The sequence below is a fragment of the Amblyomma mixtum genome, chromosome 7 (genome assembly GCF_055824585.1).
Source record: "Amblyomma mixtum isolate Tamu chromosome 7, ASM5582458v1, whole genome shotgun sequence".
Taxonomy (NCBI): domain Eukaryota; kingdom Metazoa; phylum Arthropoda; class Arachnida; order Ixodida; family Ixodidae; genus Amblyomma; species Amblyomma mixtum.
The window spans coordinates 72,950,839-72,970,882 of record NC_143018.1 but is presented as its reverse complement, the minus strand read 5'-3'; the positions used below and the strand labels follow the sequence as shown (position 1 = coordinate 72,970,882).

Here is a 20,044-nt window from a genome sequence, read left to right as displayed (position 1 = left end):
CGATGGGGATTTCCAAATAATTCTGCTCGAATCAGGCAAGTACCCCACCTAAATGTAGTATAAAACAAAACTGACCACTAAATGCAACCTCTGTGCGAAATTTGAGCCCGAACAAACGCGCGGTTAAGCCGAGAGAATTTTTCTTCGATTTTCTCTGATTTGCGCAACTGTCTGTATATATATATTTTTACTCAAGGTGCGCCACCAAGCTCGCCGTTATGCTATGCTGCGAAGGGCGACGACATCGGGACAGAGCAGGGAGATGACATTCGCGCAGCAAACTTCACGCCTTAGCCCCGTCGCCATCATGAGCTAGCGAGCAAGCGGAAGAAATCTGCTTGCCGCACTGAGCAACGCAGGGTAGGCAGGCGGAAGGAAAGGAGGCATGCAGGGAATCACCGTTGGTCACCGTGTCTGTTTTGAATGATTGCGGATAAATCCTTTGCGGAAACTACTTCGTGACTTTAGCAAAACTTTGCGATAACGCAACTCAGATAATTTGGGCGTCTCCCTCCGGCGTATGCAAGAATTTGACGATCGCCCACCCAAGCGATTGCCGCAGGCCCGCAGCCTGCCGGCGCCGCAGATGCTGAGTCAGCGTACTCGTCTGCCTCCTAGCAGCGCGAAGCTGAGTGGCTCGGAAAAGTGACCACGTGACTTTACTCTCGCGACGAGCGCGAAAAACCGCCTTGAGCCAGTACACGCCGGATTCGTCGCTGTCTGTGCGTGTTTTGCAGTTGATATTTGGCGCGGTGGTTAGTGCTTGCGAGCTTGGCGCGCCATGGCGAGAGCGGGTCGAGGAGCTCTGTACGGAGTGCGAGGCTTCGCCAGCGGCCTCAACTGGCGACCGACGCGGTTCGCCGAGGATGTCTCGCAGTACCGCAAATGCCACATGTGCCGTGTGCTTCCCAGAACAACGGTACTGTTGCCGTGCCAGCACTCCTTGTGCGAGCCATGCCATGGAAGAAGCCTCAAAGATGGCCGAGGAGCCTGTCCGCTAGACGGGGAGGGATTCGAAGACAACGAGTGTCAGAGGGTCGACGTGCCCGCTCGGAAAGTGGAGAATTTGAAGGTACGTACTACTTGCGACACTTGTGTACTTTTCTGTACGGGGCGGAGGCAGTGTATAAATTTTGCCAGTGATTAAACGATCTGCTTCTGCTTGTAAGTGCTAAGCAGTATTTTTGGCGTCGGTTAGTGCTATATATGTATGATCTAAGTTCTGCAAAAGAACCGTCATGCTTTTTTTTTAACGTGGTATGTTCATGAAACGCTCGGTTAGAAAGTTAAAGCTGGACTAGGAAAGTGAATGGTTATCAGGTAACCAAACGTGCGTTGTCTCACTTTTCGGTGGACGCTCTAACCACCCCTTGAGGGAAGCGAGGAAGGTGGGTGTGAAAGATGTGCCGCAGTGGAGGTCTCCGCAAAAGTGACGTCATACAGCACGCGGGTGTCTTGTATAGACCTTTTTCAGTTTTAGCCTCGCTCCCAGCGCGCCGAACACCGCCATGTTGCTTCCCTCCTCTCTGGCTGGTTCGGAAAGGCGGTGTCCGTGCGTCCCGTGCGTTCTCTGCGGTTCTCCGTGTTTACTGTATGCGGTTGCCTAGCTGTATTAGCCCGATTTGGGTGTATGTGCGATTAAAGCTGCAACGAGGTCTTCGGGAAACCACTGCGCAGTCGTCTGCTGTTCAAACAACTACATTAAGCGAAGGCGGCTTGAAGCGGAGCAGTGTGAAGAACACAGAGAGCCACGGCGGCAGTGCGGTTGCGGGCTTTTTCAGCTACACATACCTTACACGCGAGCACCTACTGCTGATGTCGCTAAGATATGTGTTGTCTGTGACCCTTGCAAAATCAAAACATAAGTAATAACTTGGGTAAATGATGCAGCAGCACGGCGGGTTACGTGAAACATTTCTGTTATAACTGCCGATACTGGCGACTGATTACATAAAGACAACGGCACTGTAAACATAGCTATTTGACAGTACTTGAAAGCCATGATGCATTGCGCAAATGCCACAGCTGTTTGCTTGCAGTAAATATCCGATAAACCAGCAGGACTTAAAAAACTGAAGGCCGCAGCTTTGGCGTGTCCACCTTGCATCGTGACACCTCATGCTTCGACCAAATTCTTTTTTCAACTGACGCCATAATGCAAAGTCCCGATTGTTTAAAAAAATGTGTCTATTAGGGACGTGCAATCATCAGGCACGCAGTGCCCACCCGACCACACGCACGCCCTTTCTCGCTCTTTCGGCATTAATCAGCGGCCGCACCCGAGACTGACCAAGCAGATATGCTCCTCAATAACTGTCACAGCAGGTGCACCAGTTTCGAGTGTATAAATTACATCGCGTTCAAAGGCCACGACTCTCTACTACTTCTTTTTCTGAGTTTAGCGAAATGTCAGACGACGCGAAGCTCCAAATCCAGTTTCCTCTGTTCCTGCGACACTTTGCTTCGACGCACGCCGCCGACGGATGCACTGGTGCTCCGAAGAGCGCTGCCACACACTCGCATGTCCACGCTTATAGTGGACCACCCTACATGTGCACGCTTCACCAGTTATTTTACCGTTAGTACGAAGTAATCAAGGAATTTATGCAAAGCCAAAAGCCGGAACAGAATTCTGTGCGCTTATGTGCTCCAGCGCTGCCTTCTCCATGTAGCACTACAGAAAGTACCGTTTTTTAGGACAGTGCGGAGGGAAAATGTAGTGAAAGACGCGGTCTAGCGCAATTTCAATAAGTTCGTGTCACCGGCGCAACGCAGATCAGACCGCTTGAGCGCTTGACAGCAACACTGCTGTTAGCTCGGAAGGGAGCGGTTTTTCTTTTATAATTATAACTAAATTATAACTACAACATAGAAGCGCTCAGCAAGCTCCGTGCTCGCATTAATAAATGTCTCCATTATAGATACCAGAAAGCCGTTAAGGTGGCGGTCCCACTCTGACGGTGAGCGGGAACCATTTTTGGCGATATTTGTACGTCGACTGTACCTCGCTCGTTCGCTTCATAAATATGGTTCAGATATCTCCGAAAAGCTAGTTTTCTCTGCTTTTAAAAGATGCATTTGGTTTAACGGTAGCTGCAAATTTGTTTCAACTGTAAAAGAAAACGCAAAGATGAAAACTGGCAGTTGAGCTCAACTTGTCTCAGGAAATGCAAAATTGTGAAAAACCTCTTGCACCTAGAGAAATATCTTTCGAGATACTTTGAGATGTGATGATAGTGCGCATATTTAAGCATGTAGAAGTACGTGTATAGATGAGTTTATTAGCCACGCTTGTTTGAAAAGCATAGAAAACAGAACAATGTAATCTACAATAACTTTTGGGATATGCATTGCATTGCGGCGACTTTTTGTACAGTTTGAGATCGTCTAATTGCTCATCCATTCTGAAAATTTCATGCATTTGCCTTGTTTAGTTTAAAAGTTATTCCTGATCAAAGTTAGCGTTTTTTCGAAATAGTTAAAAACGGAATGCAATACTGTTCAGGTAACCAGCACGTGGCAGTTCTGATATTTTGCGTGAAGAAACTTAATACTTCGCTCTACGCGGCTAAGCATCGCCTTTACTCTACGGCTTTTGGGGAATGCGCAATGTCTAGTTGATTTTAGCTACCTTTTTTGTTCTCCTTATGAAGGGCACAAGCTCTTGAAACGTACCGCGGCTTCTTTTTTTCTGGCAAATATACTCTTAAAATGTCGGTCCCTCATTCTTTTAATCAACTTGTAACAACTGCCAACAACAAAGTCCACAGAATACAAACAATAATAGCAATAACGCAGCGACATGCGATAAATGTAGATAAATGTAGTAAGTAGCGCCATCTACACACATGCACGTGTACTAAATAATCACAGTTCAAAAAAATAACGAGGGTGGCGCTGCTAAACATTTACAATCAAGAGGTGTTCACGAGAGGGAACGATATCTCTACGATGTTTGCACGTTTCCCTCGATTTTGCCCTATGTAGTGTGTGTCGAACTTCGAAGCAGATTTTCGCCATATTGCTTTTCTGGATTGTTTTGTAGCGTAAAGCTAGTAAAGCCACACTACGCGGGTCAGAGCCGAGTTTTGCGCGAGTGTGCTGCCGCCTGTTATGCGCATGCGCGAGAACCGCGTGACGTCACGAGAGGCGCAGGTCCGCAGGTGCGTCCCTTCCTCGCCACAGCCGGTGCGAGCTCCTCGCTGCCGGCGCCACCGGCGTGCGCTCCTCTCCGACGCGTGACCTCGTGTTTACAACAGTTGCGCCGCCCGCTACTGCGCATGCGCGAGGAGGGTGCGCGGAGAAATGACGGTCGCGCTCAACCTGTAAGCTCTGGTGAGCTAAGGAGAGTCGAGCAGCTGCCAAACGGCGCAGAAGACTGGAAAATGTAAATTCTTCCGATCCCGAGGTTGTCGCCTGGCAGTTCGCCGTCGAGCAGCCAAGGCGAAACGTGCGGCCGAAACACCGGAGCGCTTTACGCTACGTATATCCAGGCATAGCAGAGCTAAGCCACTGCCAATTTTTTTCGCCTGACGCTACGAAACGCATTCTGGACGTCGTATTATTTTTCGAGGACAGCTTTGGCATTGCTAAAGCGACAGGAAAGGGAAGAGACAGGCTTTCGCTTCGTGCTGCCGGTTGTTCGTTGTTCCGGCTAGCGCTGTGGAGGGGAAGTTGGAGAGCGCTCGATTCGCCTGCACTCACTGCACCAGTTCGGCAAAGTTCTGCGGCAGCGGCGGTGCGGCGGGTGTGTACCGCTAGTTCCGGCACTTTGAGCGCAGTTTGGCACTGTCTGCTTCCAAAACGGATGGTCGAGTGCAGGCCTGGTCGTCGCTAGCCTTTGCGATGCCAATGAATTGCAGCCAGCTGTTCACAGCCTACATCAGCGGCAGCCAACATCTCGTATCTCATGAAGAAATGTGCAAACAGCACATCACAATAACATGTTGCCATGAACCAGCCTCGATCCGTTTCTTCGGAGAACTCGAGTAGCGTTCTAGCTTGTCGACGAGTGAAAGTTACTTGAGTCTCCGCCGTTTATCACAACCCGCAAACCATCATCTGCTTCCATGGCGGCTGCAGCTGCACTATTTCAGCACTAACCATAGAGCAGGTCCAGTTTTCCTGAACTAGACTCGCACTTCTTTCAAACGAATGCCGTGGTTCAGAGGGCGCCATGTTCCTCCGCTGAAATGAATCCATGTGGTATATAAGTCGGGTACAACTCAAGAACGAAGCAGCACATGCCCATCAAAGGAGACCGCCCAGCCAAGCGCGTCGACCGAACAGTTTTCTGTTCGGTCTCCATAGGTGCGCCGCGACAGCACCGGTGGAGACTGAAGCCGCCACGACCGTCTGTTGCCGAATATGACTCCACCTGTAACATTCAGCGCTTTTGCGCAAAAGACGCTCTCGCGCGGACATATGAGAAAGGTGAGCACCCCAGCCCTCCCCCCCCCCCCCCCCCCTTTAGTGGCCAGCGCAGCTGAGACAATAAACGGGGGCACCACACCTTCGCCTTTCTCCCTGTCTTTTCCCCTGCTCCAGCTCAGGTGCTCCTAGAGACGATGGCAGATGCCGGGGCAGCAAAATATTTTCCTTTCTTTTTGGGTTATTATTCTTTTGGCCTTATCCCGAACAAATGACATCCACCCTCGGCGACACGGGGACAAAGCGCCGACTCCTTCGCTCTCTTTCGCAGGCTTGGCTGCATGCACAGCCACACAAATCGACCTGATTGGCTGAAGAGCTCCCTCTGAGTTGCGTGTGCCGCTTCGTTCTTTTGTTGTAACCGACTATAGTGCTGAGAAGTCCCCTTTTCGGGAACTGGCACAAAGGACCGCCCCCTCCCCTTGCTGCGCGCCCCTCCTGCAGGCGGGGTAGACTAGCGCCGCAGGAAAAGGAATTCTCGGAAAATGATTACAAGCACGTTATAAGCGGTGTTTACATGACGGGTTGAGTTGAGGATTTGAGCTGAAAACCGGTTACTGGGTTCATGTAAACGAGTCGGTTCCGGGAGTCGAGGGGGCGAGTCCAGTCAACTCCGCTGCAGGGGGTGGGTTGACTCACTCGACCCCAACAGCAGATAGGACGTAAACCGGTCGGAGTCTGGTTAGTGGAAGGGGAGGGGATAAATGCGAATCTGTTATTCGCTTGCGCCGTAGCGCCTCCGAGGCAGCCGTGCATGCCGCAATCTTCCAGGCTGCCACTGCCCTTTCCCGCTGCGCCGCTCGACGCTTGGTGCCGCTGCTGTTGAACCGGTCGCGACTCGCTAAAATCGAGTTCATGTAAACATGCAGTCAAGTTGGGCTGACCTTGCTCAACTTGATCTCCTGGCTCGACCCGCCGAAGTCGAGTTCATGTAAACGAGGCTATAGTTGCCTGAGAATAGACGGTGTGAAAATAGCAGCTGTTCCTTCAGTTTCCAGGTACGCGCGCGTGGACACGCACGCATACACACACACATACGCGGGCGCACTTTTTCAATCTTTGATCCAACCAAATCGAGTCAAATCGACGCAAGGCAAGAAAGATATACATATCAGCACGCGATGGAAAATTCTGGAGGGAATAAGCAACCTAATGATGCAAACTGTATGCAAGAAAGACGTACGTCTAAAATGAATAAGGGCACGCAGTTGAGGGTCCAAACGAGAGAGGGGAGGGGGTCGCCCTAAGTGCCTACAGAACTATCGCTTTGTAGCCGACTCCCCCCCCCCCTTTTTTTTGGCAGCGTTCCTGCACACCTGCCCCCCCCCCCCCCCCCCCGTTCTTCGTACAATGTCTATAAAAAAGTCTCGAGTCCGCCTTGTGAATGGTATGCATCTAGCTGTATACTGCATTTTTGTGAACCTTGGCAATATTTCGTCTTAGTTGATCGGAATTGGTTGCAAGGTGCCGCCGCATGTACGACGAATATTTGCTTCTGAGATAAACATATTCCGACACCCTGCGGTGCTAACCCTCTCAATAGCAATTTCACGTCTCTTGCGCAATGTCGATTCATCTCAAAGGTAAACAGAAATTGACAATTGCCCACTTCTCTCTGCCTTTTTCTTTACCAACCATAGTTTATAAGGTTGGACAGGCATCCGCTGAGCGTTGACTAAATTGTATAGCTGTCTTTGTTATAGTTTTCTTATCATAGATGCAATACCAATTGATAAAAAATATATTGTTACGGCTATAATCTTTATAGCCGGGGTGTTCTAGTTGGTTCAACAGGCCAGCGGCGAGAGGTTCGATCGGCGAGCGGGAATCAGCGTCCAGCGGGGCACAACACTCTAAACCTCTTCTTCTTTTGTTCTCCGGCCTTGCCCTTCCTGCGTTTCTCCAATCCCGTAACACTTACCCCGTCGCAGGCGAAGCCCGCTGGGCGAGTCAGGCATCGGCACGTGGATGACAAAGTTTCAGCCGCGCGACATGGGTGAGTTCTGTGCGGGCAGAACGTCGGCCGCTTGCGGTGACGCGCGCAATCCTATAAGTGAGGTCACTGAGTCGCTCCAAGATGACATAGGGACCGGTACAGTTCGCGAGCAGTTTCTGGCTTAAGCCACGCTTCCTGAGTGGACGCCAAACCCAGACCAACTCGCCAGGGAGGTAGGTGACTCGGCGATGATGGTCGTCATAGCGGGCTTTGGAGCGGTCCTGTGAGGCGAGAGTTCTCAGGCGGGCTAGTTGGCGGGCTTCTTCAGCATTGCAGAGGATCTCAGCGATGCCAGGGTCATCGTCGGTGGAGAACGGAAGTATGGTGTCCAGGGTGTGTCGTGGAGAGCGGGCATAGAGGAGGTAGAACGGACTGTAACCCGTAGTTTCGTGTTGAGCGGTGTTGTATGCGTATGTGATAAAAGGTAGGATGGAGTCCCAGTCTTTGTGGTCAGGAGCGACGTACATGGAAAGCATGTTGGTGAGTGTCCGGTTGGTTCGCTCCGTTAAACCATTGGTTTGTGGATGATAAGGGGTAGAATGTCTGAACTGCACTGTGCACACAGGGCTCAGTTACCGGGCGAAACGTGCACGACCTACATAGAAGAAATACTTAAGTTATGCAAAACAACGATTGCTAATATGACCGAGGATGATAAAGTAGGACATCTTCTGAAGGGAATTGCAGAAGATGTGTACAATTTTCTAATCACCAAAGATGACTTGGGGGCCGTCTCAGACGTCATTCGGCACGTCCGCACATTCGAGACGTTGAAGACTCGTCGTATTACGCCTAAATTTGGGCGACTGGCTAACGTTCCAACAGGCCAGCGGCGAGAGGTTCGATCGGCGAGCGGGAATCAGCGTCCAGCGGGGCACAACACTCTAAACCTCTTCTTCTTTTGTTCTCCGGCCTTGCCCTTCCTGCGTTTCTCCAATCCCGTAACAATATATTTTTTTTCAGCGCTAGAGTTTGCAGGTTACACTCTAGACCAGGAGTGTTCCGACTACTACTAATATTACTATGCATCAACAGTGACGAAGTGATTGCACGCGCAAAGGACGAGGGCAGAAGGAAGGACGCAAGAAAGGCGCCGATTTCAACTATAAGGTTCATTGAAAAAAAACAAAAACAGAAACGCTAGAAATATATACATGGGACATAAACATAAATAATTTGATTTATATCACACCTTCCTTATTTTTGGCGTCCGCTTTCTCTTTTCGCTTACTTAGTAATTTGCGCTGTGCAATTATGTCGATAATTATCACTAACTCTCCCAAGTTTCCACTGTATCGACTTTGTGTCCTTTGCGATGCAAGCTGGGCAGCATTATTTTTTTTCCTTTTCTTTGCTCATACTAATATATGTCACGACATTGAAAACAGTAAAGTCTGTAGTCGGGTAAAACTCAAGAACGGAACGGCACATTCCTTCAAAGGAGGCCCTCCAGATAGTAACAATGACGGTACAGCTTTCTGTGGCTACTCAGCCAAGGCTAAACAAGACAGGGAAGGAAACGGTACTCTGTTCCCGTTTGTACAAAGACGGTACCCTCTTTGCCCCGGCTCTCCAACTTTTTCCCTTCACCCTTCCCGAACCATAGACCGAATAAAGGAAGCCCCACTCTCTTTGGCTTTGGCAAGGGACAGGCAGAGAAAGAAGCATGCGGAACCACCCCAGCCAACACCTCCCCCCACGCACGGCGGGGACTAGCAGCCGGGTTTGCCATGGTTCGTTTGTAATCCTCTGAAGGCAGGCGCAGCAGCAGAAGAAAAGCCTTCACGCAGCACGGGTCAAGAAAGGACCGGACACGTATCTCAACATCTCAACCAAAACCAGTCTCGGGTCGCTGGGGGCAAGACGGGTAGACACTTTCTCAGTGATGGATCAGTGTCGTAGCCTGGTGGCAGAATATGAACTACTTTCAAGATGGCGGCAGTGGAACCGCCACCTTAAAGAAATTGCGCACACTTGCGTAGAAGCGCACCTCCAATGCCGATTTTCGGCACAACTTGCAGGGAAACATCCGCGTCGCCGCTCGCCGAAACACGGGCCATTTTGTTCACAGTTGTTCAGTGCATACAGTGCAACACTTTGCAGGCCAAAATCATGCAAAAATCAACACTCGGATAAGGCTGAACAGCGCGGCGAGTACTCGCTGCCTGTATCGCAGCGGCGGCCGCCCAAGCCAACATGGCGGAGAAATCGGCCAGACGCAAGACGGCGCTGCTGTCGAAAGATGGCCGCGCGCATCTGAAAAAGGTCTATAGTCGCCGCCAAAAATACGCGGCCCACGGCACCGGCGCAAGGGGTGGCTGTCGGGCCGCATCGCGGCGCGGCTATCTCCTTCGGGCTCTTGCTGCGGGGGTGCATTGGGTGACAATAAAACTTCGCCCTCTCTTCTGGGCTCGTCACACGACTGATGAACTTCAAGTGCACCATTCAGCTGTTTCGCCGCTGACGGTCAGTACGAAGGATTGCGCCTCTACTTTGCCTCGTTTCCCGCGCGGCTGTACTGAAGGGGAGTGCTCGCGGTTCACCGTTGCCGCCTCGATACTGCTTCGCTCTCGTATGTACTGCGCTCCTTTGAATGGCGAGCCTTGCTGCAAGCTCCAGCCGCCTTGTATCTATAAACATCCTTAACTCATCCACCCAACAAACGTTTTGCCGCCGTCAGAGAAATATTGTAGGCTATAACACGCTAATTGTAGCAGCAAGTGAAGGCCGCAGGGCTCCTTGACGGAGGGCTGCTCTCAAGTTTCTCAGGACTTATCACACTTTGTCAATAAACCCTTATTCACTCATTCACTTGAGAGCGTGAACGCACGTGTGCCAAGCGCCGGGAACTGGAGCGCGGCGAATACGGACGCGAGACGCGCGTAAATATGGAATGCGAACTGAACTCGGACACTTCGCAGCAGCATGCGCCGCGCGCTCTGCCAAATGCGCGCCTGCCGAGCTGGTCTGCACATAAGGAAAACAAGATATTCGAGCAGGCGCTGGCGCGGCGCCGAAAGTCACACGCAGCGTACACGCAGGGCCCTCTTTCGTACTGAGCTCAGCCGTGAAACAGCTGAACGCAGCACTTAAAATTTATCAGTCTTGTGACGTGCCAGGAGAGAGTGCGGGCGAGGCTTTCTCGTCACTCCGTGCACCCTCGCAACGAGCGCCCGACGGCGATAGCAGCGCCGCGGTGCGGCCCCGCAGCCGCTCCTTGCGCCGGAGCTGTGGGCCGTGTATTTTTGACCGCGACTGTACGTTTCTTCTCTGTGGACACGTGGTCGCCGCGGCCGGGTTCGAACACTAATACGCCGACTCCGTAGCCGAGCGCCCTAAGCACTGAGCCCGCAAGCGCTGCTCTGCTTGCGCGGCTCGGCATGGGACGGATGTTTGACGATGTAGGCTTTCTTGGCTCGACAGCATGTGCACGTGCGGATGAGAGAGCGACGGCGCTATCTAGGGTCGCGATTCGACATTCCTTGATGGAGAAAAAAATACTGTATACAGCTCGAGTTGGACGATGCAGCTTGCCGTTAGTATAGTGGCCGAATGCCACTGCCTGAGGCACTTTGTCGCCTCGTTGAGACGCTGCCAACGAGTTTATCCTCCGGAAAAGTTTCTGAAGCTCGGCGCTGGTACAGGTTCGGCGGTTTACAGCTACGCCGGGTGGACGAGGTGTCATTTTACCCAAATGTTAAAAAAAAATTGGTTTGTGGTAACCACTTTGCAGCAACTTCATCGCGTGCGTTCGGGGCATGTGTGTCATCAAAAAAAAAAAAAAAGAATGGCCATTTATGACTACCGCTGCTGACTCATGGTGCGTTACTTATCCATTTTTTCTCGAGTTTCGATGTCGAGTGAGGTGTAACCGATCGCTTGAATCTTGGGGTCCGGTGGTGGCAGGTCACCAGCAGGGTCAATTCTAAGCATTTGTAGCAGGCTAAAGTATTGTGCGCGCGATATTTTGTTCTATGCGCACCTTGTGCGGGCGATCACTTGCTGATTACGCGTCGTTGCTCATGGGATTATTGCATATTCAAGTTTCCAGGCGGCCATGAAACGTACTGCAGATTTCATCGCCAGCATGTTGCTGATTGGTGTAGCAAACGTTGCCACAGAATCTCCAGGTATCTTTGAAAGTGTCCTTGAACGAACGTTCATAGTCCAAGAGGTTTGTGTTGAAGTGAGTCGAACGGCCGAGGGCTACCGTTGTGGTTCGTTTGCCGCTTGTGTCTGGCGCCGATGCCATCGCGGGCCCGTACTTCATGATCCTGCCGCCGCTGTCAGGGAAAAGATCTTAGGATCTTTTCCCTGTTGACGCTTCACTGGCATATGAATCCAGTTCTTCTCGTAGCTCTCGCTACATCTCGACGGTGAGACGGTCACGGCGTTCTTTAGAGTACTGCAGCTCGTGAGCTAGCTTTGGTAGCTTTAGCGAGCGCCCACCGCGGCGGATCAGAGGTTAGGGCGCTTGGCGGCTCAACCCGGGGACGCGGGTTCGATCCGGTGCGCGACTGAGTTCCGTGCGTCTATCACGCACGGTGATAGACTACGGCCGGATCTCGGATGTATGCGGATTTGAAGCGGCAATCTGAACGCGACACGCGAATAAAAAGAGCAAAACGCTGAGGCAGGTATAAGTACCTAGCGTTGGCTATATCGAACGAATGTTGCGTCTTTAACCACCTTCGTTATATCCGGTACAAATTTTTGTTATATCCGGACATCTACTTTCCGAAGCTAACGTGTACAGCTCAAGACGACAAACCGTTTCACACCACTTCGAATGTAATGGTTTGGGGGACTGAAGGTTGTCGGTGCGAATCCCTAGATACGCTACGCTTTGATTCGACTATACCCTTATGCTCCGTACCGAGGTCAATCGTTTGATACCACCCCGAACATTCTACGCCGATTAGGTCGTCCACAATATTCGTACCAATGGCACCACCCACTGGTCCCATTTAAATGACCTTGTGTTTCGTACTAACGCGACCTTGAGTAATGTGATTATTAGAGCTAACCCTCTAAAATGCCAGGGGAGCAGGAGTCAGACTGTTACGTGTACCCCAAACATAGCGGTCGCCGGCAGTGGATACCACTTATATTCTACCTGCACTTTGTTTTCCCCAAGTTTTTCGTGGTAATCTTATCCATGTTATCTTGTGAACACATCGGTTGGGACGCTGGCGCACCAACTAACCGTAGCGAGCGAATCAGTGACGGTGCGCTCACAAGCCGCGCTCTTATGCGCCGCAGCTCTGATGCCTTTCGAGTGATCGGGGAGAGGCACCTGCTACGCGGAACCGTACAGCTTATCACTAACATACAGTGGTTCAAAAGAAAGCACAGTGCAATTCTAAAAACATCACCAGCGAACGCGCCCAGCTCTCGGTACGCCCCAGCGAGCGTTGAACGTGTCCAGATCATACGCAGCTTTCCAGCCTTCGCGCCTTTTCTCAACGTAAAATTCTAAATAGCGTCCTCTCACCACGTACCGTACAGATTTATATTAATGCGAGAGCATTATATGGCTTTGTCGCGTCAACGAAAAGTGTCCGCAATTGTGACCTCATAATTACTTGGTTCCCTGAAGATAAATGTGTGAAAGTGTGATTGTGGCAGATTGTGTGTGATAAAATGTTGCCGCGGAAAAAAATTTCGTTCATGAGGTTTAATTAGGTAATTAACTAAACGCGAAAAAGTACTTACACGCCATAATAACCGTGGACGTCGATATAGTATGTGGTCGCATTGGTACAGTGCGGTTCACCGCAGTAATCTGAAAACAAGAACAAAAAGAAAAAGCAAAAATTATGAAAAATTTCAGAAAGAAATCACAAAAACAGAAAAATAATAAAAAAAAAACATTGACACAAAAGTGTAGGGAGAAATAGACGGCAGGGAAAGGCTTTCGCATTTCCGCTCTTCAGCACACTAAAGTGCAATCCTGTAATTTTTTCGGCTTCTGTACGAGTTTGCTTGCTCTGGACCTGCCCTTCTTTGCGTGCTATCCGCAGAGTCCAGTGTGTATCTATATTTGTAAATAATACTTTATGTCAACAGGCACACTGTCTCAATAAAAAAAAAAAAAGACACCGAGATTACATATGCTTCTCGCTGGCAACACAGCCCAAATCTACGGTTATTTCACCTGTCCTTCGGAGAAAACGGGGCGGAGCTGGATAAGCAGCAAGCTGGGGCCGAACAGCTCACCCGCCTTCAGAGGTCGTAGTCATTGGTCGCAAGTTCGTCTGATTGTCCGCATTCGCAGGTCATGAAGATCTATCTGGATTGCATACGCTTTCTTTTTTGTCACCAAACGTATTAATCCCGGCCATGCGCTTCAAAACGTTGCTGGAAAGAGGGGAAAAAAAATACAAAGCCGCTGCACTCCTTCCGGTACTATTCATGTAGCCAGTGGCCTGTTTAAATGGGTTATCATTAGAGGGGTGAGCAGAAATGGCGACCGCTGTCTGTCAGTAGCCAGTGGGTGGTTGGCCACTTGTCTATACGAACGAACTTCGTAACTGACGCTACCTATACGAACTTAGTATGGTATCACAAATATAACAAACCTTAGTAAGTCATCTCAGATATAAAGACCTCTGATGTGTTAACCTCGTATAGAACGAACTTTTTTGTCTGAACAACGGATATAACGAACTTTTTTTGTCTGAACAACGGATATAACAAAATATATGGCTGCTAACTCAAATTATCTACCGAGAATCACCTAAGGGTTGTTTTATCCATCCTGATTTTTCCTGACCGAGAGCCTTCAATCGGGATGCATTTGAAAGCGCTTACATCGCAGTGCACGAGTGGAGTCACGTACCAATTTCTAAATCTCGCGGGCTTTCTTCAAATATTTAATGCAACCATGCGGATAATATTTTGAGGAAAAAAATTTATACGGGCCTTTCTGCAGAGTCGGTTCAAATTTTGTCCAGAAATATTTGCGCTATTGTTAACAATGAAAAAGATAACGTTTTTAAACGAGCCGCATTAAAAATCCGGAGACCTGTCTTAGACGCCTGCGCAGAACCCTGCACTATTAAAATCTTCATGTAGCGCACTGTAATATTTTAAATCGTGGCACAAATCAGTTGAAGAAACCTGTTACTGAATTTTGACCGTATTTATCAGGCATCTGCTAAAAAACACGAGGAAGTTGCTCCAAATTGGATTTTCGCCTGCTGCAAAGTCTGCTCTGAAGTGCTCTCAGCCACTCTCACCGCCGAGTGTCCCGCAAAAAAAAATGTTTTGTACCGTTTAAAGAGCACGCAAAAGTGGAGATGAAAGCCGGTTGGAGCTCTAAACCGTTCCTTCTTTTCTTTTCTTTCAAGGCGCACTGCTGGAACGAACACCGTGGCTGTAACTTCGTAGGCAGCCTGCAAGCTGTACTGCAGCACTTCGAAGAACAGTGCGGTTTCCATGAAGTCGCATGTCCACGGTGTGGCGACAGCGTGCTGAATGGAGACCTGCCGCCACGCTACGAGCTGGGATGCAGCCATGGGAAGCCTTTGGCGTCACCGGACCAACATTCGGAGCACGGGAGCGCCGCGACGCCTAGCCACGTTTCCGCCCAGCTGCAGGAAGTCGAGGTGCCCCTGAAGCACCCCTTCCCAGCACATCACGCCCACGAAGGGGCGACTGTGCTGGCCATGATGCTGGCCCTTGAGGCTCGTGTGAACGAGCTCGTCCAGAAGACGCGAGTGCACGAAGATAGACTGAATGAAATGAGGGTCGCGTTTCCGGGCGCTTTGGAGACGCCGAACGCCAAGATGACGCAGGCTTTGGGCAAATTCTTGGCCACCTTAAATGAAGCCCGCGAAGTGCAGCAACGCACACGTTCTTCGGCACAGCAGGGGCATAGCGCGGCTGAAGGGAGCTCAGTTTCTGGAGGGTCGGAGGTAAAGGAGCCGCCAGTGCAACCGCGCGAGGAAAACACTCGCGACCTTCAGAACTTGGAAGGCATGGTTAGCGGGGCGGTCGGCTACCTGGAAGAGATTCTTCAGTGCGCCCGCTTGAAGCTGGCATCCTCGGGGTGTCCTTTCATCGCGGTGGAGCAGGTGCATGAAAATTTGCTCATACCGAGCCCGTTAGGCGGGATGGAGAAAAAGCTAGCGCATTTTGTCCTGACTGTACGTTACGCTGACAAACTCAAGGACGGATTTTACAGTAGCACTGTATCCGCTGAAGTGAGAGCGTGTCGCCGGAAGCAGGCGTGTTTCACAGTTCGCGTCGGAACTGCGGGAAAGAATTATTGGCGTCTGGAAGTGGCGTTTATTTCGAGCAACTCTTGTGAAGTCCCCCATCTTGAAAAAGCCTTGACAGTGCAGCTTAGGAAAGGCCAATCTTGTTACGAGTTGCCGGAAAGCGATGGGCTAGTCTGTGCTTCTCCCGAGCGCTTTCGGCTATTTTATGTCAATCCAGATGTGTGCCCTTGGTGGTCACATGTATATTTCGGTGAGCTCAAATTTGACGTCTCCATTGAGGAGTGATGACTGGCTGTCAACACTTGTGTTGCCACCAAAACCTAATGCTTGACTTCTTCCACTTTAGCTTTTTTTTTTAAGCATGAATGCTTTTAGCTCCCGTTGTCGGCAGTGTGGTGACGTCACGCCGAGACTGAGAGCCATCATCCGGGCACTGAAATCCACTCATCCGGGCTCTGGAACGAGAACATCCGGGCACCGTACGAGACTTAACGAGATTCAACGGGACTCTCTAAGCCCTCCCACGGGACCGGCATACAAGCGCCGGTTGCTCTCCAAACGAGTCACAAAAAATAACTGCTGCCAGTGTCTTCTCAATGTTTATCAAGATATCAGTCGAGCTGTGCATTTGATAATGCACGGAATTATAATTTCCGATTTCTAATAACGCGTGCAAAAAGCACATACATTCCACAATACACTTCGTTGTCATACGTGATCTGTTAGGGGCTTTGAGAGGAGCTCGAGGGCGAGAAGGGCTTTCGGCTGAAAAACTGCTTTCGCGTGCTCCTCAAGGATGGAGCTGCGGTCCTACACTCACACATGTAAAAGACCGGCCGCAGGGACTTCAAGCCCTTTCCCCTTCTGGCAGGCAGATGTATACACGCTCGCGGAGTATTCGAACGCGCTGCATATTGTAACGGCATACGACCTACGCAACCAAGAGCGCGCTGCGGTATACAAATAAAGAAGAGGCGCGGGGCGAGCGCGAGGGGAGAGCGCGCGGCGCTAGCGCGAGAGGTAGAGAACAAAAGAGAACCGCCGCGGCCGGTTGTGTCTGGGTCTCCTGGTCTCTCTGTGCCTTTCTCTGCGCGGGCCCGCCGTCCGGTAACATTTGGTGGCAGCGGTGGGATCATGCCGCTCACCCGCTCCCAGAATCAGGTACCCGACGTGCCAGTCGACAGGACTCCGCCACCAGCCGACGGCGCCGACGACGCAGCGGCCGGCACCGCTAGACCTGGGCGCTCGGAGGGGCTCGGTTCTCCGCAGCGGCTGGACGCCGGTATTGAGCGCCTCCTCGATATTGTCACTCAGCGGATGGACGCATGGGAGGCCCGTCTGACTGGCCAGGCTGGGGAGATGGAGGCGATCCGTCGCCTTCTGCCAGTCGAGCCGAACACGGGTCCGGTGCCTCTAGACTGCCCCGCCACCGCTGTACCCGGCTCTGCCGTCGCTGTACCTGCGGTCGTAGCCGCCAATAGCGTGCTCGGCGCGGGCGCATCATTGGACGTCGTGGAGTTGCCCACGTTCGACGGCACCATTTCGTGGGATGCTTACCGCATCCAGCTGGACAGTATTGCGGCGGCGAGAGGCTGGGACGAGCAGATGAAGGCACGGATGCTCGTCGCCAAACTGAGAGGCCGCGCGACTGAGCTGCTGCAGAACGTGCCGCCCTACCAGCTGGGCTCTTATACTGTCCTGGCGGGCCTCCTCGCCGACCACTACAGTGCCTCAGGTCACCCCCGTGTGCAGTACCGTCGCCTGCGAACCCGCCGTCAAGAGCTCGGGGAGACATACCAGGACCTCGCCGCCGCCATTGAGCACCTGGCTCTGCAGTCGTTGCCGGGGGCGCCTCAGAACGCCGTGGCCCTGGTCGGCACCGAGGCATTCGTCGACGCCATCCGACTCCCTGAGGTGCAGCGCTTGGTCCGCTCTGGGCGTCCTTAGTCCGTCCGCGCCGCCATGGCGCTCGCCGTCGAGGCGGAATTGACTTTGCTGGCCACGCGGGGGTTGCCACCGTCTTCCGAGCACAGCGTCCCGGTGCAGGCTCCTCGGTTCTCAGTCCCCACAGCGGCCTCTACCCGACGCAGGCGTAATGACACCCGCACGACCTGCTTCCGCTGTGGCCTGAGGGGACACTACGCGAGGGACTGTGCTGGCCCTCCGACGTCGGAAAACGATTCGATGGAACGGTGCCCCCGGATAAAGTCCGTCCCCGCACTCCTTAGTTCGCCGCGTCCCCTGCTTTCGTCGGCTTCGATGACAACTGAAGCTCCCTACGTGCTCGTTGACGTCGCCCTGCTTGATCGGCACGTAGCGGCCTTGGTCGACACCGGAGCGGCTGTCAATGTGCTCGACAAATCGCTTCTTGTCAACGCGCCCCACCTGCTTCTTCCAGCCGCCAAAACCCTTCTCGTAGCTTTTAACGGCGCCCCGGTGGAGCAAGTAGGACGTGTTACCGTCAACATGACAGCACTCGGAAAGACCATCTCCACCGAGTTTGTTGTCGCGGACAGCCCTATTTGGCCAGTGGTCCTCGGGTGCGGGTGGTGCCAGCAAGCCGGAGTCGTTCTGAATTTTACCACCACAGAACCACGTGCGAGCCAAACTCTGTGTGGGCCGGGTTGGCTTAGCTGGATTTCCAGCCTCGGTGTCACCCTGTGGCAGTCCCTGGTGTCGGCGACCAAGCGTGCTTCAGGATCTGTGCGCTACCTCGGAACGAAGTGGCCACGTCGAGTCAAGCCAGTCGACGTCACTACTGTGACTGTGGCGACCGCTGTGACTCTGCCACCGGGTGCGGCAACTTGGGTGCAGCGTCAGTCTTGGACTCAGAATCACCGGTTGCGTCTTTGCAGCATGAAAAACCATCTCACCACACTCCAGCGCCGGCGGTCCTATCATGGGACGCATTTAACTTTGGGCCCACCCTGACCTGCGCGGAGCTCGCCTCTCTGAAGGCCTTGCTGCTCGAGCATCGCAGTTGCCTTGCTCTAAGCGCCAGTGATCTCGGGTGCACTTCCTGGGCCCAACACCGGATCAACACCGAAAACCGTGGGCCTATTCATCACCAACCTTGCCGTTTCGCGCCAGCTGAACGGAGAGTCATCCAGCAGCACGTATGCGACATGCTTGTCCAGGGAATCATCGCCCCTTCTTGTAGCCCTTGGTCCTCCCCTGTCGTCCTTGTGCGCCAGAAGGATGGAACACTCCGCTTCTGCGTTGATTACCGCAAGTTGAACGCTATCACTCGTCTCGACGTGTACCCGCTGCCCCGCCTCGACGATGCACTTGACCGCCTGAAGGGGGCCCGTTATTTTTCCACCCTAGATCTGCTCTCGGGCTACTGGCAGGTGCCTGTTCTACCCGATGATGTGGAAAAGACGGCATTCGTGACTCCCGACGGCCTCTACCAATTCAACCGTATGCCGTTCGGTCTCTCAAATGCTCCAGCCACCTTTCAGCGGACCGCCTCTTAGGCCATATGAAGTGGACTATGGCGCTGGTCTACCTGGATGACGTCATTGTCTATGCGGCCACGTTTGATGAACACCAAAGGCGACTCAAACTCGTCCTCGAAGCCCTTACCTCTGCTGGGCTTCGCTTAAAACCAAAGAAATGTTTCTTCGGTTTCGCAGAGGTCACGTACTTGGGTCACGTTGTGAACCGGCATGGCATCCGTCCCGACCCGGAGAAGCTAAAAGCGCTTACGGCTTACGAAGCTCCCACCACTGCCAAGGAGCTCAAAAGTTTCCTCGGATTTGCTTCATACTTCCGTCGTTTTTATACCCAACTTTGCCAAGCGAAGCGCTCCGTTGACCGCCCTACTGAAGAAGAATGCAGCGTGGAGTTGGACACCGGCCCAACAGCTCGCGTTCCTTGACGTCAAGCACGCGCTCCTCGAGCCTCCTACGTTGGCCCATTACAACGAATCGGCCCCCATCGTCCTCCACACGGATGCCAGCCAAGATGGGCTCACCGCTGTCCTTCTGCAGGAAGACGAGTCTGGTGACCATAAAGTCCTACCTTATGCCAGCCGCCAGCTTTCCGACGTTGAGCGCCGCCGCCACTCTTCAGAACTCGAGTGCCTCGCCGTTGTCTGGGCCGTGGAGAAGTTCCGTCCCTACTTGTACGGCCGTCACTTTACCATCGTCACGGACAATAGCGCTCTGACTTGGCTGCAGTCTGCCAAACACTTAAATGCCAAGATTGCACGCTGGTCCCTGCAACTTCAAGAGTATGATTTCACCATAGTGCATCGGCGCGGCTCTGCACATCAGGATGCCGATTTCCTTTCTCGCCACCCTTGTTCCGTGACGGCTTTGACGGACCTCAGGACTGCGCAAGCGCAAGATCCCGACGTTGCTGCCATAATCCACTCCCTTGGCACCGCCGT

General features: G+C 52.2%; 1 protein-coding gene across 1 annotated transcript; it reads left to right on the top strand.

The window, feature by feature from the left end:
- The first annotated feature begins 781 nt into the window (after positions 1-781).
- Positions 782-15,936, top strand: LOC149336482 (uncharacterized). The gene is made up of 2 exons (XM_089554718.1): positions 782-1,072; positions 14,779-15,936. The coding sequence occupies exons 1-2, from the start codon at positions 782-784 to the stop codon at positions 15,934-15,936; spliced, it is 1,449 nt and encodes a 482-aa protein (XP_089410844.1).
- The last annotated feature ends 4,108 nt before the right edge of the window (positions 15,937-20,044 follow it).